Source organism: Entelurus aequoreus, linkage group LG20 (assembly GCF_033978785.1).
Source record: "Entelurus aequoreus isolate RoL-2023_Sb linkage group LG20, RoL_Eaeq_v1.1, whole genome shotgun sequence".
In the NCBI taxonomy this organism is placed as follows: domain Eukaryota; kingdom Metazoa; phylum Chordata; class Actinopteri; order Syngnathiformes; family Syngnathidae; genus Entelurus; species Entelurus aequoreus.
Window position 1 is genome coordinate 51,772,780 of NC_084750.1, and position 22,237 is coordinate 51,795,016.

Sequence of the window (22,237 nt, forward strand, 5' to 3'; positions counted from 1 at the left end):
GACCCCGAACGGGACAAGCGGTAGAAAATGGATGGATGGATAGACAATAGGACTATTTTTTTTCACCAAAGATGTGTAACTGTGTCAAAATAAATAGACCCAAAAACAAATGTCCACTGGAGTGGACATTTATGTTTGCAGAACAGGCCTATTTTTATTTATTTTTACCTAAAATGTGTAACTGACCAGAGAAATTGACCAAAATCACATTTTCTTGTGTTTTGCACAGCAGGGCTGTTTTTATTTTATTTTATTTTAATTTTTTGAACAAAACACATGTCCACTGTAGTGGACAATGAGAAAGGTAACTTTATCGTTTTAGGCGCCATTTAGCCTCCCTAGCACCGGCGTCCACTACAGTGGACCTTTACGAACATGCTGTTGTTTCATTTGGTTTATAAGAGTCGAACAAAAGAAATAATAAACGATAGCGGACAAACGTCAATTTATGTTTTATGCATTTTTTTTCTAAATGTGTAACAAAGACAAAGAAAATAGACCAAAAACAAAAGTCCACTGTGCTGGACATTTGTGTCTTGCACAATAGGACTATTTTTTTTCACCTAAGATGTGTAACTGTGTCAAAATAGATAGACCCAAAAACAAATGTCCACTCCAGTGTTTGCACAACAGGCCTATTTTATTATTATTTTTATGTAAAATGTGTAACTGACAAGAGAAATTGACCAAAATCACATTTTCTTGTGTTTTGCACAGCAGGGCTGTTTTTATTTTATTTTATTTTATTTATTTTTTTAGAACAAAACACATGTCCACTGTAGTGGACAATGAGAAGGGTAACTTTATCGTTTTAGGCGCCATTTAGCCTCCCTAGCACCGGCGTCCACTACAGTGGACCTTTACGAACATGCTGTTGTTTCATTTGGTTGATAAGAGTCGAACAAAAGAAATAATAAACGATAGCGGACAAAAGTCAATTTATGTTTTATGCATTTTTTTTCTAAATGTGTAACAATGACAAAGAAAATAGACCAAAAACAAAAGTCCACTGTGGTGGACATTTGTGTCTTGCACAATAGGACTATTTTTTTCACCTAAGATGTGTAACTGTGTCAAAATAGATAGACCCAAAAACAAATGTCCACTCCAGTGTTTGCACAACAGGCCTATTATATTATTATTTATGTGTAACTGACAAGAGAAATTGACCAAAATCATATTTTCTTGTGTTTTGCACAGCAGGGCTGTTTTTATTTTATTTTATTATTATTTTTTTTTAGAACAAAACACATGTCCACTGTAGTGGACAATGAGAAGGGTAACTTTATCGTTTTAGGCGCCATTTAGCCTCCCTAGCACCGGCGTCCACTACAGTGGACCTTTACGAACATGCTGTTGTTTCATTTGGTTGATAAGAGTCGAACAAAAGAAATAATAAACAATAGCGGACAAAAATAAATTTATGTTTTGTGCAAATTGTTTCTAAATGTGTAGCTATGACAAAGAAAATAGACCAAAAACAAAAGTCCACTATGGTGGACATTTATGTTTTGCACAATAGGACTATTTTTTTTCACCTAAGATGTGTAACTGTGTCAAAATAAATAGACCCAAAAACAAATGTCCACTGGAGTGGACATTTGTGTTTGCACAACAGGCCTACTTTATTTTTGTTTTAATCTAAAATGTGTAACTGACAAGAGAAATTGACCAAAATCACATTTTCTTGTGTTTTGACCAGCAGGGCTGGTTTTTTTTGTGTTTTTTTTGTTTAGAACAAAACACATGTCCACTGTAGTGGACAATGGGAAAGGTAACTTTATCGTTTTAGGCGCCATTTAGACTCCCTAGCACCGGCGTCCACTACAGTGGACCTTTACGAACCTCCTGCTGTTTCATTTGGTTTATAAGAGTCGAACAAAAGAAATAATAAACGATAGCGGACATGTGTGTAACTAGTTTCTACCCTACGAGATTTGTAACTTGGACAAATCTGCATTTGTGTTTTGCACAACAAAGTCATTTAAAAAAAAAGTGTAACTAAGACAAAATAAATAGCCCCAAAACAAGTGTCACTGGAGTGGACGTTTGTGTTTTGCATTATAGCGCCATTTTTAACCCCGCCAAAATGTGTAACTCGGACAAATCTCTATTTGTGTTTTGCACAAGGATATACATTTATTTTAAAAGTGAAACTCTGATGAAAGAAAAAGACCAAAAACAAAAGTCCACTCCAGTGGACATTCTTGTTTTGCATAACAACACTATTTTCCAGCCCTTTAAATTGTGTAACTCTGATAAAATTGCATTTGTGTTTTGCACAAGGCAATTTATTTCTAAATGTGTAATTCCGTAAAAGACCAACAACTGTGGTGGACAATTTGTGTTTTACATAAAATGGCTATTTTTTGCCCAAATTGTGTAACACAGCCAAATTAAACCGAACACACACAAATGTACTTGTGTTTGGCCCAACAGGGCCAGTTTTATTTCTGAAATGTGTAACTCTGACAAATAAATATGCCAAAAACAAGTGTCCACTGGAGTGGACGTTTGTGTTTTGCACAACAGGGCTATTTACATTTCTGAAATGTGTAACTCAGACAAAAGAAATGGACCAAAAACACATATTTATATCGCACAACAAAATTATTTTTTAATGTGTAACGCTGACAAATAAAAGTGTCCACTGGAGTGGACGTTTGTGTTTTGCACAAAAGGGCTATTTTTAACCCCCTGAAATTTGCAAATCTGACAAAAGTCCATTTGTGTTTTGCTCAAGGCAATTAATTTGTTTTTCTAAATGTGCAACTCAGACAAAAGAAAGAGAACATTAATGTCCACTGGGGTGGACATTTGTGTTTTGCACAACATGGCTATTTTTTTCCCAAATTTTGTAACATAGACAAAATAAACCGAACAAAAACAAATGTCCTTGTGTTTTGCACAAGAGGGCTATTTTTATATCTGAAGTGTGTAACTCGACAAAAGAAATAGACAACAAACACATTTGTGTTTTGCACAACAAAGCTATTAAAACAAAAAAAGTGTAACTCTAACGAATAAATACACCAAAAACAAATGTCAACTGAAGTGGACGTTTAGGTTTTGCACAATAGGACTATTTTTAACCCCCTGAAATTTGTAACTCTGACAAAAACACATTTGTGTTTTGCACAACAAAGCTATTTAAAAAAAAGTGTAACTCTGACAAATAAATAGACCAAAAACAAATGTCAACTGGAGTGGACGTTTGTGTTTTGCACATTAGGGCTATTTTTTTCACCCGAAATGTGCAACTGTGTCAAAATAAATAGACCAAAAAACGAACGTCCACCCTATTTTAAAAAAAAAAAGTGTTACTCTGACAAATAAATAGGCCAATAACAAGTGTCCATTGAAGTGGACGTTTGTGTTTTAAACAATAGGGCTATTTTTTAACCCCCTGAAATTTGTAACTCTGACAAAAGTCAATTTATGTTTTGCGCACATTTTTTCTAAATGTGTAACTATGACAAAGAAAATAGACCAAAAACAAAAGTCCACTGTGGTGGACATTTGTGTTTTGCACAATGGGGCTATTTTTTCACCTGAGATGTGAAACTATGTCAAAATAAATAGAAAAAATAGTAAAACAAATGTCCTTGTGTTTTACATAGAAGGGCTGGTTTTATTTCTGAAATGTGTAACTCTGACAAAAGAAATAGACCAAAAACAAGTGTCCACTGGAGTGGACGTTTATGTTTTAAACACTAAGGCTTTTGTTAACCCCCTAAAATTTGTAACCCTGACAAAAGTCCATTTGTGTTTTGCCCAAGGCAACTACATTTTTTTTCTAAATTTGTAACTCTGTAAAAGAAAATAGAGCAAAAAAAAAGTCCACTGGGGTGGACGTTTGTGTTTTGCACAACATGGCTATTTTTTGCCCAAATTGTGTAACACAGACAAAATAAACTGTACAAAAACAAATGTCCTTGTGTTTTGCACAATATGACTATTTTTTTCACCTAAGATGTGTAACTGTGTCAAAATAAATAGACCCAAAAACAAATGTCCTCTGGGGTGGACGTTTGTGTTCTGCACAAAAACGCTATTTTTTGCCCAAATTGTGTAATGCAGACAAAAGAAACCGAACAAAAACAAATGTCCTTGTGTTTTGCACAACATGGCTATTTTTATTTCTGAAATGTGTAACTCTGACAAATAAATAGACCAAAAACAAGTGTCCACTGGTGTGGACGTTTGTGTTTTGCACAACAGGGCTATTTTTATTTCTGAAATGTGTAACTCTAACAAAAGAAATAGACCAAAAACGTATTTGAGTTTTGCACAACAAAGCTATTTAAAAAAAAAAGTATAACTCTGACAAATATATAGACCAAAAACTAATGTCCACTGGAGTGGACGTTTATGTTTGGCACAATATGAATATTTTTTTCACCTAAAATGTGTAACTGTATCAAAATGGAATGTCCACCTTATTTCTTAATAAAAAGTGTAACTCTGACAAATAAATAGCCAAAAACAAGTGTCCACTGGAGTGGACGTTTGGATTTTGCACAACATGGGTATTTTTTGCCCAAATTGGGTAACGCAGACAAAAGAAACCGAACAAAAACAAATGTCCTTGTGTTTTGCACAATAGGACTATTTTTTTCACCTGTGATGTGTAACTGTGTCAAAATAAATAGACCCAAAAACAAATCTCCACTTGGGTGGACGTTTGTGTTTTGCACAACATGGCCATTTATTCCCCAAATTGTCTAACGCAGACAAAAGAAACCAAACAAAAACAAATGTCCTTGTGTTTTGCACAACATAACTATTTTTTGCCCAAATTGTGTAACACAGACAAAGGAAACGGGAAATCTTTGTGTTTTGCACAACAAAATTATTTTTATTTCTGACATTTGTAACTCTGGCAAAGGAAAGTGTCCACTGGAGTGGACATTTGTGTTTTGCACAACAGGGCTATTTTTAACCCACTGAAATGTGTAACTTTGACAAAAGTCCATCTGTGTTTAGTGCAAGACGATATTGTTTTTCTTCCAAAATGTTTAACTATGACCAAGAAAAAGACCAAAAACAAATGTCCACCTCTGTGGACATTTTTGTTTTGCACAATTGGACTATTTTTCACATGTGGAACTGTGTCAAAATAAACAGACCCCAAAACAAAAGTCCACTGTGGTGGACAGTTGTGTTTTGCCCAATAGGACTATTTTTCACCTGAAATGTGTAACTGTGTCAAAATAAACAAATGTCCACTGGGGTGGACATTTGTACTTTGCACAACATGGCTATTTTTTGTCCAAATTGTGTAACGCAGACAAAGGAAACCGAAAACAAAAACAAATGTCCTTGTGTTTTGCACAACAGGGTTATTTTTATTTCTGAAATAAAACAAGTGTCCACTGCAGTGGGCATTTGTGTTTTGGACATTTAGGCTATTTTTAACCCCCTGAAATGTTTAACTCTGACAAAAAGTCAATTTGTGTTTTGCCCAAGGCAATTAATTGTTTTTTTTCTAAATGTGTAACTCTTTAAAAGAAAATATACCAAAAAACAAATGTCCACTGGGGTGGACGTTTGTATTTTGCACAACATGGCTATTTTTTGCCCAAGCTGTGTAACGCAGACAAAATGAACCGAACAAAAACAAATGTCCTTGTGTTTTACATAGCAGGGCTATTTTTATTTCTGAAATTTGTAACTCTGACAACGGAAATAGACCAAAAACAAGTGTCCACTGGAGTGGACGTTTGTGTTTTGCACACAAGGGCTATTTCTAACCCCCTGAAATGTGTAACTCTGACAAAAGTCCATTTGTGTTTTGCCCAAGGCAATTATTTTTTTGTTCTAAATGTGTAACTCTGTAAAAGAAAATATACCAAAAAAAAATGTCCACTGGGGTGGACGTTTGTGTTTTGCACAACATGGCTATTTGTTTGCCCATATTGTGTCGCACATACAAAAGAAACCAAACAAAAACAAATGTATTTGTGTTTTGCATAATAGGACTATTTTTTTCACCTTAGATGTGTAACTGTGTCAAAATAAATAGACCCCAAGACAAATGTCCACTGTAGTGGACGTTAGTGTTTTGTACAACATGGCTATTTTTTTGCCCAAATTGTGTAACGCAGACAAAAGAAACCGATCAAAAACAAATGTCCTTGTGTTTTGCACAACGGTGCTATTTTAATTTCTGAAATGTTTAACTTTGACAACAGAAATAGACCAAAAACAAGTGTCCACTGGAGTGGACGTTTGTGTTTTGCACACTAGGGCTATTTTTAATCCCTGAAATGTGTAACTCTGACTAAAGTCCATTTGTGTTTTGCCCAAGGCAATCCATTTTTTGTTCCAAATGTGCAACTCTGTAAGAAGAAAATATACCAAAAACAAATGTCCACTGGGCTGGACGTTTGTGTTTTGCACAACATGGCTATTTGTTTGCCCATATTGTGTAGCGCATACAAAAGAAACCGAACAAAAACAAATGTCCTTGTGTTTTGCACAATAGGACAATTTTTTTGCACTTTAGATGTGAAACTGTGTCAAAATAAATAGATCCCAAAACAGATGTCCACTTGAGTGGACGTTTGTGTTTTTCACAATAAGGCTATTTATAACCCCCTGACATTTGTAACTCCGACAAACGAACGTGTCCACTGGAGTGGACGTTTGTATTATGCACACAAGGGCTATTTGTAATCCCCCGAAATGTGTAACTCTGACAAAAGTCCATTTGTGTTTTGCCCAAGGCAATTAATTTTTTTCCTAGATGTATAACTCTGACAACAGAAATGGACCAAAAACAAATGTCCACTGGAGTGGACGTTTGTGTTTTTCACAATAAGGCTATTTCCAACCCCCTGATATTTGTTACTCCGACAAATGAATGTGTCCACTGGAGTGGACGTTTGTATTTTGCACAGTAGGGCTATTTTTAACCCCTGAAATTTGTAACTCTGACAAAAGTCCATTTAAATTTTGCACACATTTTTTTCAAAAAGTGTGACTATGACAAATAAAATACACCAAAAACAAAAATCCACCGTGGTGGACATTTGTGTTTTCCCAATAGGACTATTTCTCCGCTTGCAATGTGTATTTTTTTGTTCTAAATGTGTAACTCTGCAAAAGAAAATATACCAAAAACAAATGTCCACTGGGGTGGACGTTTGTGTTTTGCACATCATGGCTATTTGTTTGCCCATATTGTGTAGTGCATACAAAAGAAACCGAACAAAAACAAATGTCCTTGTGTTTTGCACAACAGGGTTATTTTTATTTCTGAAATGTGTAACTCTTAAAACAAATATAGATTTAAAAAAAAACAAGTGTCCACTTGAGTGGACGTTTGTGTTTTGCACACAAGGGCTATTTGTAATCCCCTGAAATGTGTAACTCTGACAAAAGTCCATTTGTGTTTTGCCCAAGGTAATTATTATTTTTTCCTAAATGTGTAACTCTGACAACAGAAATAGACCGAAAACAAATGTCCACTGGAGTGGACGTTTGTGTTTTTCACAATATGGCTATTTCTAACCCCCTGACATTTGTAACGCCGACAAACGAAAGTGTCCACTGGAGTGGACGTTTGTATTTTTTAGCACAATATGGCTATTTTTACCCCCCTGAAATTTGTAACTCTGACAAAAGTCCATTTAAGTTTTGCACACATTTTTAAAAAAATGTGTAACTTTGACAAATAGAATACACCAAAAACAAAAATCCACTGTGGTGGACATTTATGTTTTGCCAATAGGAGTATTTGTCTACCTGAAGTGTGTAACTGTGTCAAAATAAATAAACCCAAAAACAAATGTCCACTGGGCTGGATGTTTGTGTTTTACACAACATGGTTATTTTTTTGCCCAAACTGTGTAACACAGACAAAAGAAACCGAACAAAAACAAATGCCCTTGTGTTTTGCACAACAGGGCTATTTTTATTTCTGAAATGTGTAACTCTGACAACAAGTGTCCACTGGAGTGGATGTTTTTGTTTTGCACACTAGGGCAATTTTTAACCCTCTGAAATTTGTAACTCTGACAAAAGTCCATTTGTGTTTTGCCCAAGGCAATTCCTTTTTTGTTCCAATTGTGTAACTCTGTAAAAGAAAATATACCAAAAACAAATGTCCACTGGAGTGGACGTTTGTGTTTTTCACAATAAGGCTATTTCTAAACCCCTGACATTTTTAACTCCGACAAACGAAAGTGTCCACTGGAGTGGACGTTTGTATTTTGCACAGTAGGGCTTTTTTTAACCCCCTAAAATTTGTAACTGACAAAAGTCCATTTAAGTTTTGCACACAGGACTATTTCTCCACCTGAAATGTGTATTTTTTGGTTCTAAATTTGTAACTCTGTAAAAGAAAATATACCAAAAACAAATGTCCACTGGGGTGGACGTTTGTGTTTTACACAACATGGCTATTTGTTTGCCCATATTGGGTAGCGCATACAAAAGAAACCGAACAAAAACAAATGTCCTTGTGTTTTGCAAAATAAGACTATTTTGTTTCACCCTAGATGTGTAACTGTGTCAAAATAAATACACCCAAAAACAAATGTCCACTGGGGTGGACGTTTGTGTTTTGCACAACATGGCTATTTTTTGCCCAAATTGTGTAACACAGACAAAAGGAACTGAACAAAAACAAATGTTCTTGTGTTTTGCACAACAGGGCTATTTTTATTCCTGAAATGTGTAACTGACAGCAGAAATAGATCAAAAACAAGTGTCCACTGGAGTGGACGTTTTTGTTTTGCACACTAGGGCTATTTTTAACCCTCTGAAATTTGTAACTCTGACAAAAGTCCATTTGTGTTTTGCCCAAGGCAATTAATTTTTTGTTCCAAATGTGTAACTCTGTAAAAGAAAATATACCAAAAACAAATGTCCACTGGGGTGGACGTTTGTGTTTTTCACAATAAGGCTATTTTAACCCCCTGACATTTTTAACTCCGACAAACGAACGTGTCCACTGGAGTGGACGTTTGTATTTTGCACAATAGGGCTATTTTTAACCCCCTGAAATGTGTAACTCTGACAAAAGTCCATTTCAGTTTTGTACACAGGACTATTTCTCCACCTGAAGTGTGTATTTTTTGGTTCTAAATGTGTAACTCTGTAAGAGAAAATATACCAAAAACAAATGTCCACTGGGGTGGACGTTTGTGTTTTGCACAACATGGCTATTTGTGTGCCCATATTGTGTAGCGCATACAAAAGAAACCGAACAAAAACAAATGTCCTTGTGTTTTGCACAATAGGACTATTTTGTTTCACCTTAGATGTGTAACTGTGTCAAAATAAATACACCCAAAAACAAATGTCCACTGGGGTGGACGTTTGTGTTTTTCACAATAAGGCTATTTTAACCCCCTGACAATTGCAACTCCGACAAACTAAAGTGTCCACTGGAGTGGACGTTTGTATTTTGCACAGTAGGGCTATTTTTAACCCCCTAAAATTTGTAACTCTGACAAAAGTCTATTTAAGTTTTGCACACAGGACTATTTCTTCACCTGAAATGTGTATTTTTTGGTTCTAAATGTGTAACTCTGTAAAAGTAAATATACCAAAAACAAATGTCCACTGGGGTGGACGTTTGTGTTTTGCACAACATGGCTATTTATTTGCCCATATTGTGTAGCGCATACAAAAGAAACCGAACAAAAACAAATGTCCTTGTGTTTTGCACAATAGGACTATTTTGTTTCACCTTAGATGTGTAACTGTCAAAATAAATACACCCAAAAACAAATGTCCTTGTGTTTTGCACAATAGGACTATTTTGTTTCACCTTAGATGTGTAACTGGGTCAAAATAAATACACCCAAAAACAAATGTCCGCTGGAGTGGATGTTTGTATTTTGCACAATAGGACTATTTTGTTTCACCTTAGATGTGTAACTGTCGAAATAAATACACCCAAAAACAAATGTCCTTGTGTTTTGCACAATAGCACTATTTTGTTTCACCTTAGATGTGTAACTCTGTCAAAATAAATACACCCCAAAACAAATGTCCGCTGGAGTGGACGTTTGTATTTTGCACAATAGGGCTATTTTTAACCCCCTGAAATGTGTAACTCTGACAAAAGTCCATTTAAGTTTTGCACACATTTTTTTCAATACGTGTAACTATGACAAATAAAATACACATTTGTGGACGTTTGTGTTTTGCTTAACAAGGCTATTTTTTTTGGCCCAAATTGTGTAACGCAGACAAAAAGAAACCGAACAAAAACAAATGTCCTTGTGTTTTGCACAACACGGCTATTTTTATTTCCGAAACGTGTAACTCTGACAACATAAATAGACCAAAAAACACATTTGTGTTTTGCACAACAAGGCTCATTTCCCCCCCAAAGATTCGTGACTCTGACAAATCGGTGCTATTTTTCCCCAGACAAAACGTGTAACTGGGGCAAAAGAAATCGACCAAAAAACAAATGTCCACTGTAGAGGACGCTGGCTATCACATTTTAAAACATTTTAATTTATTTATTATATATTTTAGCGACCTAAAGTACACTAAATCGATTAGGTAGTTGGAAAATAGGCCTTCAAATAATCGTAATGGGTGTACTAAGAAATGTGTGAGTGACACTTCACCTCCGATGTGTTTATTTGACATGAGCAGAGGCACTAAGAGGAACTCTAGGGCGTCCAAAAAGTTGTCAGGACAACTCCAATTGAAAGGTCTAAAGAAGAAGTCCACACAATAGAGACGCGTGAATGATTCACGTCTCGTCCTCGGGGCAGAAGCAGGCCTGCGTGCTTCCTATTATATGAATTATTATGGCTGCATTAGTTTGCTCACCTTTTGACCTTGGGCTTTGTAAAACATCAGCAAACATGAAATATGTGTGACGTGCAACACAAACAACAAATTCAACTTTATTGGTCGGAAAGGAGCACGCGTGTGCGCGTATATCACTTCGCAGACAGGCCTATCTTCTACTCCGCTGCCTGTTCAAAGCCGCATGTCAACATTCATGAACACTACACTCCCGACACGATAAGAAAAGCGTTGAAATCCAGCCACTGGACTCCTAGTGCGCGTTGAAACGTCCCTTTTTTTTGCGTCTTGCGCACCCAAAACAACTCGCCACTATAGAGTCAGCCCGGGTCACGGAAAAGTTCACGCGTGCTGCCAAAAAGTCTCGCGATCTGTGAATCACGGAGCAAAATAAAAAATATTACCGAAGCAAGCATCCGAATAAGTCCGTTCATCCGTGCGTAAAAGCCGCGTCCTCCGTGCGTAAAAGAAGAATTCTGCCGCTACCGTCCGTGCTTTTTTTTACTGCTCAACTTCGGGAAGACACACAAAAGGGGGGGGTGGGGAGTGGGGTGGGAGTATGCACCCCCCACCCGTCAGTGATTAATAGTTCTGGTGGGATTTTTCCACGCCCGCTTCTCGGTGTTGACTGAAAACAAGCGCCAAACAGTGCCGAGATGCAGAGAGAGAGAGAAAGAGAGAAAAAGAGGGAGGGAGACTTCCGGCGTTGTCTTTTGGAGCTTTTTGGGGAGTTCCGGGGCGCCAGATGAGTCCCACGATGGCCCACTGCGCGTGGAGTATCCAATATGTCGTCCAATAATACAAAAAAAAACAAAAAACTAGGGCATCACCCTGTGCTTTGAATATGATGCACATATCAGAGCGTGGGGGCGACACTGAGTCGTAATGTTCCACACATAACATCCAGAACCAGTGGGGGGTGTCACAGAACCCGTTTTTCACTGCCTCCCTCCATTAATGATTCACAGCCTCAAATAAAAGGATTTAAGTTGACGTCGCGTCATGTGACGGCTCCGGTGTGCTCGCTGTGATGCGTGGAAGGGGCTCCTCGGTGTTCGGCGCTTAGGGAGGAGGTGCAGGGGAAAAGGAGCTAATAGGAGAAACGCTGCTTTTTTTTTTTTTTTTTGGTGTGTGCTGTGCGCGCGCGCGCGTGAGTCTGTGTGTGGATGTATTACACGGGTGTCACGGACGGATATGTTTTTCCACGCGCAGAGAGCCCAAGCTTTGGGAGGATGGATTTTATTTTGAGGTATTTCCGCCGATTGTTCATTACTGTGGTGAGTTATTGCAGCCAGAGGCAGAGGTCGGTGAGGGGAGTCCAATGCGATTATTTATATCATCATGTCGAACATATTACGTGTCAAAAAAAATTAAATGATTCAAAGTGTATTTATTTGTCAGGTTTTAATTGAATTGTTATTTTTTGGCGTGGTTATTTTCGGTAAAAAAAAATATTTATATATATTATTTAATTCCAACCAACATCTGTGCGTAAATGCTAGTAAATAAGAAGTAAAAAAAAGTATATATTTAATATTTAATTCCCATTAATATTTGTGCGTCAATGCAAATAAATAATGATTAAAAAATTATATATGTATTTAACATTTAATTCCAACCAATGTTTGTGCGTAAATGCTACGTAAATAAAGAGTAAATGATATACATATGTATTTAAAATTTTGTTCCAACCCATATGTGTGCGTAAATGCTACATAAATAAAGAGTAAACACACACACACACACACATATATATATATATATATATATATATATATATATATATATATATATATATATATATATATATATATATATATATATATATATATATATATATATATATATATATATATATATATATCCAATATTTGTGCGTAAATACTAGTCAATAATGGGTAAAACAAATTATATATATTTATTATTTCATTCCAAATGTGCGTAAATGCTAGTAAATAAGGAGTAAAAAAAAGTATATATATATATTTATCATTTCATTCCAATCAATATGTGTGCGTAAATGCTAGTAAATACGGAGTAAAAAAAAAAAAATAAAAAATAAAAATAAAAAAAATAAAAAAAAATATATATATATATATATATATATATATATATATATATATATATATATATATATATATATATATATATATATATATATATATATATATATATATATATATATATATATATATATATATATATATATATATATATATAATTTTATTCCAACCAAAATTGTGTGTATATGCTCGTAAATAAGCAGGAAGAAAAATGATATATATACATATATATTTATAATTTCCTTCCAACCAATATGTGTGCGTAAATGCTAGTAAAAAAATAATAAATAAATACATAAATATATATATATATATATATATATATATATATATATATATATATATATATATATATATATATATATATATATATATATATATATATATATATATATATATATATATATATATATATATATATGATTTTATTCTAACCAATATTGTGCGTAAATGCTAGTAAATAAGGAGTAAAAAAATAATACATATATATATATTTATGATTTCATTCCAAACAATATTTGTGCGTAAAGGCTAGTAAATGTGGAGTAAAAAAAAAAAAGTAGGTGAACGCTGTGGGGTTGTGTCGCTCCAACGAGGGTATAATGGAAGACGGAGTGCCACGCCGGACGGCTCGGCCGCGCTGAGGTCACGGCGCTCCCCGCGTGATTTATGGGCGCGGGGACTTGGGGAAGATGGCGCTCCGCAGCTAATGACTGTTCGATCCGTTTGTGGGGAGAGAAAAATGCTTAGCAGCCCGGGGAGGGGAAACAAACAAACAGCGCATTTGCATATACAACTTGTGTATTATTCAACACGCCAGGCGACATCGTGGGGATTTGCTGGAATATTCTATTTTTTTTTTCTTCCTTATAAAACATGATATATATATTTTAATTACTCACCTAATTAATGTGATTTAATCTCCAACAACAACAACAAAAAAACAAAACACCAACTCCGTATTCTTTGTTGTTGCAGAAATCGAGGCCTGTAACGTCTCAGCGGAGCTCCCACGGTGAGTCCCACTCCCACTCCCACTCCCCCCCCCCCCCCCAACTATATTCATCTTTATTGATTAGTCTTCTGATCGCTGCTTATTCACGTTTGCAAAAGGATCAGCATCACGCCCACCACGCATGCGTGACAGAGACTTTTCTTTCTTTCGCCGGGAGCAATAATTCCTTCTCTTCCACTTGTGCGCGACGCGTATAATTTGTCACCATAAACGTGACGCGCCAGCCGCCTCGTGCGCTCCTTTCGAAAAAAAAAAAAAAAAAAAGAAAAAAAAAGCCATTTTTCGACTCCGCATATATTTATAGCCACGCATTTCACGTGATGTGTGTTTTTTTTTTTTTTTTTTTTACCCTTTTTGTTCCTGGTTCCTCAGCACTTTTGAACACAAAGCCGGTAAATAATTAACCCGAAAACGCAGAGTTGGCCTTTTTTTTATTTTTTTTTATTATGGGGTTGCCCACTCGCTCTCCCACGCCCGTTTTTTCCCCACCTTCTTCGGCCTGAATGCATAAAGCTGAGCAGACATTTTCCTTTCACGACGCGAAAAGAGGGATTCCCCCACGCACCTCCTTCCAATCCGACCCAAATCCTTCAAATAAAAGGATAATAAAAATGTTGAGTAAATCAAACCAAAAAAAAACTCCATTATGATGCGTGATTATGTGCAATTTCTCCCCTTTTCTTGCCCCCCCCCTCTCTCTCCCTCATTTTCTCGTGGAGGAGGAGGAGGAGGAGGAGAAGGAGGAGGAGGAGGAGGAGAGGCGGCCACTTGATTCTGCCTTTCCACGCAAGGCGCGACTTCATTTGCATAATTTTTCTTGTCTATGTTGCGACGCCGTGGTTCGGGCTGGTCCACTGGGTGCCAGCCGCGCAGCTGCACGGGAAGATACGCGAGTTATCGCGGTGACCCCCTCTGCTTTGGCGATATCCACGCACGCGTGGGGTGGAAAGGGGGCAAAAAAAAAAAAAAAAAGGGGGCTTCTCTCTCTCTCTCTCTCTCTCCATTCCTCCCTCGCTCTCCCACTCGCCCCTGGACTCTCCTTGTTGTGGCTGCTGCGTGGACGCATGCTGCATGGCGCAGCCCCGGCCCTGCAACTTCTTCCCCCCACCCCTCCACGTCCTCCCCGGGATTGTATACCGCTGGCTTTTTGATCGATTCGCCCGCTGAATGAGCAAATATCGCTCGCTGCTCCGCACCGGTCGTCAGAGGTTGAGGTAAGCAGGCCACAAATAGGCTGCAGCGGGCGTCTTGTAAATGGCCGAGTTTGTGCGTGTCGCGCTGCTGCCGCGGTGATTTATCACCGTGTGACTCGCATCGCGGTTCAGGGAGAGTTCACGCACACACCCAGGCAGAGTTCTCGGAGTGTGGAGCAGGGCGGCTGTGCAGAGGAGAGCACGACGCTCACGCCTTTTGTCTTGTTTTCGTGACGAATGTGCGGATTTGGCACAACAAATCTTTTTTTTTTTTTTTTTTAAAGGACGCAACTTGCAGCTCCCAAGAGCCAAGACTCCATTATCGCCTCGTTGGGGGATCATTTGCAACTCATTTACCTGCAACTCTTTATTTCTATTCATTACATTTTACTCTGAAAGTTGGCTTTTCATCTCATAGTAAAATGTCCAAAATACATTTTATTTTGGAGTGCTTTACTGCATTGGAATGCTTTATTATTATTACATTTTCCTCCAACTTTCTCTAAGTTCATCTAATTGCAAAATATGTTTCACTTTGGAGTGTTTTACTACTTTTGAATGCTTTATTATCATTATTTGTGTCACAATTACCTACTTTATAGTTAATTTAATTGCAAAATGTGCAAAATATGTTGAATTTTGGCGTGCTTTACTACTTTGGAATGCCTTATTATTATTATTTCTATCACATTTAGTTAGTCAAATTGCAAAATGTGCAAAATACGTCTAATTTTAAAGCGCTTTACTGCATTGGAATGCTCTATTATTATTATTATCATTATTTTCCTACTAGGTTAATCTAATTGCCAAATGTGCAAAATATGTTGAATTTTGGCGTGCTTTACTACTTTGGAATGCCTTATTATTATTATTTCTATCACATTTACCTATCTTAAAGTTAATCTAATGACAAAATGTGCTACATATGTTTAATTTTGGCGTGTTTTACTACTTTGGAATGCCTTATTATTGTTATTATTTGTACCACAATTACCTATCTTAAAGTTAATCTAATTGTAAGATGTGCAACATATTTTTAATTTAGGAGTGTTTCACTGTATTGGAATGCTTTATTATTATTGTTGCATTTTCTTCTCTTAAAGTTAATCTAATTAAATAATATGTTTAATTTTATGGTGCTTTCCGGCATTGGAATGCTTTATTATTATTATTATTATTACAAGTTATTATTATTATCACCTTTTCCTACAAGGTTAATCTAATTGCCAAATGTACAAACTATGTTTAACTTTGGCGTGTTTTACCACTTTGGAATGCTTTATTATTATTATTTGTATCACATTTACCTATCTTAAAGTTAATCTAATTGTAAGATGTGCAACATATTTGTAATATAGGAGTTATTTACTGTATTGGAATGCTTTATTATTATTATTATTATTATTATTATTATTATTATTATTATTATTGTTATCGTTACATGTTCCTCTCTTAAAGTTAATCTAATTGTAAGATGTGCAACATATTTTTAAATTAGGAGTGCTTTACTGTATTGGAATGCTTTATTATTATTATTATTATTATTATTATTATTATTATTATTATTATTATTATTATTACATTTTTCTCTCTTAAAGTTAATCTAATAGTAAAAATGTGCAAAATATTGTAAATGCTGGAGTGCTTTACTACATTGGAATGCTTTATTATTGTTACATTACCCTCCCTTAAATTTAATCTAACCGTAAAATACGCAAAACAATTTTAGTTTTGGAGTGCTTTACTGCATTAGAATGCTTTATTGTTATTATTATTACATTTTCCTCTACGACTTTCTTAAAGTTAATCTAATGTGCAAGATATTATTCATTTTGGAAAACTTGACATCTCTTGCATAGACCAGAAAAATATGTGTGGAAAAAATGTTCCATTCTTAATTATTGTTATTATTTTTAATCTTATTGGATTATTTTGGTTCCATCAAATTCGACATATTTACACAGTGATTCTTCCTCATTTGAGACACTGATAATGTTGTAACCGCGATGCAAATATTTTCATAAAGTCAATTATTGATCAGTTACTACAGCGTCCATTTATAAAAACTTTTTCCAAATTTGTCGAATTGATTGAATAATTTTAGGCACGTAGGACTTGACATGCGTAGAAGTCATCCGTTTGTAAATAAACATTATTATATAACAACGTCATGAATATGTTTAGTGTTAATATATGCTATTATTAATATTATTATTATTATTCATTCAAAAATGGTGATTTCGTTGATATGTTTTTGTTTCAATGGCGATATGATAACATGTGCTTAGTCTTGATATGACAACAGCATTATTATGGGGTCAGCACGGCGAGAGTTCCCAATGTGGTCACGAAGATGCATGAATGTCCACCCGGTTTTTCCGGTTATTCCTCGGCATTTGTCTTTAAGGCAGAAACGGGAATGTCGTTTGTGCTCCGCAGCCAAACGCTGCACTACATTTAGCGTCAAGATGCTTATTTTCGGTACACTTTGCTGTAAAAGGATGTTGTTTTGTCACTCTTGTGCGTACATATGTATATTTTTACTGCACTTTGCAGTAAAATTATGTTTTTTAAATCACTCTTGTGCGTAAAGATGCATATTTTCGGTGCACTTTGCAGTAAAATGATGTTTTTTAAATCACTCTTGTGCGTAAAGATGCATATTTTCGGTGCACTTTGCTGTAAAATGATGTTTTTTTAAATCACTCTTGTGCGTAAAGATGCATATTTTCGGTGCACTTTGCTATAAAAGGATTTTGTTTTATCACTCTTGTGCGTAAAGATGCATATTTCCGGTGCACTTTGCTGTAAAATTATGTTTTTTAATCACTCTTGTGCGTAAAGATGCATATTTTCGGTGCACTTTGCTGTCTAATGATGTTTTTTAATCAGTCTTGTGCGTAAAAATGCATATTTTCGGTGCACTTTGCTGTAAAATTATGTTTTTGAATCAGTCTTGTGAGTAAAGATACATATCTTCTGTGCACTTTGCTGTAAAATTACGTTTTTTAATTAGTCTTGTGCGTAAAGATACATATCTTCTGTGCACTTTGCTGTAAAATTATGTTTTTTAATTAGTCTTGTGCGTAAAGATACATGTTTTCGGTACACTTTGCTGTAAAATGGTGTTATGTTTTATTAATCCGTCTTGTGCGTAAAGATACATATTTTCGGTGCACTTTGCTATAAAATGACGTTATGTTTTTTAATCAGTCTTGTGCGTAAAGATGCATATTTTCGGTGCACTTTGCTGTAAAATTATGTTTTTTAATCAGTCTTGTGCGTAAAGATGCATATTTTCGGTGCACTTTGCTGTAAAATAGTGTTATGTTTTATTAATCTCTCTTGTGCGTAAAGATACATATTATCGGTGCACTTTGGTATAAAATGCCGCTATGTTTTTTAATCAGTCTTGTGCGTAAAGATACATCTTTTCGGTGCACTTTGCTGTAAAATGATGTTTTTTTAATCACTCTTGTGCGTAAAGATGCATATTTTCGGTGCACTTTGCTATCTAATGATGTTTTGTAATCAGTCTTGCGCGTAAAGATGCATATTTTCTGTGCACTTTGCTGTAAAATTATGTTTTTTAATCAGTCGTGTGAGTAAAGATACATCTTTTCGGTGCACTTTGCTATAAAATGGTGTTATGTTTTTTTAATCGGTCTTGTGCGTAAAGATACATCTTTTCGGTGCACTTTGCTATAAAATGACGTTATGTTTTTTTAATCAGTCTTGTGCGCAAAGATACATCTTTTCGATGCACTTTGCTATCTAATTATGTTTTTTAATCAGTCTTGTGTGTAACGATGCATATTTTCGGTGCATTTTGCTGTAAAATTATGTTTTTTAATCAGTCTGTTGAGTAAAGATACATATTTTCTGTGCACTTTGCTGTAAAATTATGTTTTTTAATCAGTCTTGTGCGTAAAGATACATCTTTTTGGTGCACTTTGCTGTAAAGTTATGTTTTTTAATCAGTCTGTTGAGTAAAGATACATATTTTCTGTGCACTTTGCTGTAAAATTATGTTTTTTAATCAGTCTTGTGAGTAAAGATACATCTTTTCGGTGCACTTTGCTATAAAATGGTGTTATGTTTTTTTTAACCGGTCTTGTGCGTAAAGATACATCTTTTCAGTGCACTTTGCTGTAAAATGATGTTTTTTAATCGGTCCTGTGCGTAAAGATACATCTTTTCGGTGCACTTTGCTATAAAACGGTGTTATGTTTTATTAATCCATCTTGTGCGTAAAGATGCATATTTTCGGTGCACTTTGCCAGAAAATGACGTTATGTTTTTTAATCAGTCTTGTGCGTAAAGATGCATATTTTCGGTGCACTTTGCCAGAAAATGACGTTATGTTTTTTAATCAGTCTTGTGCGCAAAGATGCATCTTTTCGATGCACTTGGCTGTACAATGTGGTGATGTTTTCGCCCAGATGGTAATGCATTGGCCAGAAGGTAACCGGTAATGGTGCTCGGCGCTATCTCGCCTATAGTGCGCCGTGTCAGGCGTGCATTGAAAAGTAAGATGGATCGCCACCATTTCTTGTGCTCACAGTGCTTCTTGTAACCCCAGGTTCACCCGAGGAGGCCATTGGCGGAGAGGCGTCACATGACCACGGGGTGCCAATGTTCTTCTACAAGGGTGTCAAGACCCTGTCACGTTCTGAAATAAATATTGGGAAACGGCGAGATGCAAAAGGCAAGCTACTACGACAGCTCGGCAATTTACAGTGGCTACCCCTATCAAAGCGCAAATGGCTTCAGTTATGACGCCAATCACGTCCAATATCCCCGCGCCTCTCATGTGGAAAGTGACTACCATCGACCCGCCTGCTCGCTGCAGTCGACTGACGGCTCCGTGGCCCTGCACAAGCCGGCGGAGATGGCGGAGAGCTGCGACGCCGCCGCGGGCGTCCAAGCGGCGCCGAGCGAGGTGCGTCATCCCGAGAGCGCCGTGCACGAAGCGCCGCCCGCGCCCTCGCAGTCCCCCGGCCTGCAGAACGCCAGCGCCGGGCAAGCGAGCGCCAAGAGCGGCTCTCCCACCTCGGGCCCCCGCGGCAAGCAGATCTTCCCCTGGATGAAGGAGTCGCGTCAAAACACCAAGCAGAAACCCGCCAATAGCGCCAGTTCAGGTACAACACGCACAACTTTCTGCACGACATGTCATGTGATACTCCCGCTGTGAATTCCCACTTTTCCTCCGCACCTCAAACGTCACATGTTTGACATGGAAATAGTCAACACCTCTTCTATGAAGGTCCACATTGAGGACATTCCGAGAACCCCCACACCACCTCACCATTTGCCGCCACCCCCCTTGCCCTGCGGATGACCCCGGTCTACTGTAAACACGCCGTGGTCACGTCGCGTCCCCACGAGCACGAGGACAACAAAGCATGCTTGTCTCAACTCGTGTTCTCAACTCAGCTCTGTCATAGCTGGAGGTGCTTCGTTGTCCTCTGCAGTGGACATTGGTTTGTGCTCGATTTCTCTTGGCAAACTTTAGATTAAAAAAAAGAAAATATCCCTCCCACATGCATGTCCACTAATGTCCACTGCAGTGGACGCTGTTTTTGTAAAAAACAACAACAGCTAAATGGCCCCTTTTATATTCTCTTGAGAATCTGCAGTGTCCTCTGCAGTGGACATTTGTCTGTAGTCTATTTCTCTTGTCAGAGTTACAAACTTTAGAAAATAGCCTTCTCACATGCATGTCCAGTGTAGTGGACGCTGTTTTTCTAAAAAAAAACAAACAGCTAAATGGCCCCTTTTTATATTCTTCTGAGAACCAGCGTCCTCTACAGTGGACATTTGTTTGTGCTCGATTTCTTTCGAAACTTTAAATAAATAAAAAATATCCCCCTCACATGAATGTCCACTAATGTCCACTGCAGTGGACGTTGTTTTCGTAAAAAACAACAACAGCTAAATGGCCACTTTTATATTCTCTTGAGAACCAGTGTCCTCTGCAGTGGACATTTTGTTTGTGCTCGATTTCTCTTGGCAAACTTTAGATTAAAAAAAAATAGCCTTCTCACATGCATGTCCACTAATGTCCACTGTAGTGGACGCTGTTTTTGTAAAAAAAAACAAACAGCTAAATGGCCCCTTTTTATATTCTTCTGAGAACCAGCGTCCTCTGCAGTGGACATTTGTTTGTGCTCGATTTCTTTCGAAACTTTAAATAAATAAAAAATAGCCCTCTTACATGCATGTCCACTAATGTCCACTGCAGTGGACGTTGTTTTCGTAAAAAAAAACAACAGCTAAATGGCCACTTTTATATTCTCTTGAGAACCAGTGTCCTCTGCAGTGGACATTTTGTTTGTGCTCGATTTCTCTTGGCAAACTTTAGATTAAAAAAAATATCCCTCTCACATGCATGTCCACTAATGTCCACTGCAGTGGACGTTGTTTTTGTAAAAAAAAAAACTAGCTAAATGGCCCCATTTATATTCTCTTGAGAACCAGCGTCCTCTGCAGTGGACATTTGTTGGTTCTCGATTTCTTTCGAAACTTTAGATTAAAAAAAATAGCCCCCTCACATGCATGTCCACTAATGTCCATTGTAGTGGACGCTGTTTTTGTAAAAAAAAAAAAACCCCAGCTAAATGGCTCCTTTTATATTCTCTTGAGAACCAGCGTCCTCTGCAGTGGACATTTGTTTGTGCTAGATTTCTTTCAAAACTTTAAATAAATAAAAAATAGCCCTCTTACATGCATGTCCACTAATGTCCACTGCAGTGGACGTTGTTTTCGTAAAAAACAACAACAGCTAAATGGCCACTTTTATATTCTCTTGAGAACTAGTGTCCTCTGCAGTGGACATTTTGTTTGTGCTCGATTTCTCTTGGCAAACTTTAGATTAAAAAAAATAGCCCTCTCACATGCATGTCCACTAATGTCCACTGCAGTGGACGTTGTTTTTGTAAAAAAAAAAACTAGCTAAATGGCCCCTTTTTATATTCTTTTGAGAACCAGCGTCCTCTGCAGTGGACATTTGTTTGTGCTCGATTTCTCTTGGCAAACTTTAGATTAAAAAAAATAGCCCTCTAATATGCATGTCCACTAATGTCCACTGCAGTGGACGTTGTTTTTGTAAAAAAAAAACTAGCTAAATGGCCCCTTTTTATATTCTTCTGAGAACCAGCGTCCTCTGCAGTGGACATTTGTTT

At 36.8% G+C, this 22,237-nt stretch overlaps 1 protein-coding gene across 5 annotated transcripts in view; it reads left to right on the plus strand.

Moving 5' to 3' along the window:
* LOC133636363 (homeobox protein Hox-A3a-like) overlaps window positions 1–22,237 on the plus strand; it is a 53,919-nt gene that overhangs the window by 9,807 nt on the left and 21,875 nt on the right. The window contains exons 1-3 of one of the 5 annotated variants that reach the window (XM_062030349.1): window positions 11,600–12,059; window positions 13,824–13,860; window positions 19,636–20,194. In XM_062030349.1, the coding sequence (XP_061886333.1) occupies window positions 19,753–20,194 (442 nt within the window). In that variant the 5' untranslated portion in view covers window positions 11,600–12,059; window positions 13,824–13,860; window positions 19,636–19,752. Of the gene's footprint in view, window positions 1–11,599; window positions 12,060–13,823; window positions 13,861–14,739; window positions 15,075–17,467; window positions 17,535–19,635; window positions 20,195–22,237 lie in introns of those variants that run through there. The other 4 variants (XM_062030353.1, XM_062030354.1, XM_062030352.1 and 1 more) reach the window with 4 other exon arrangements.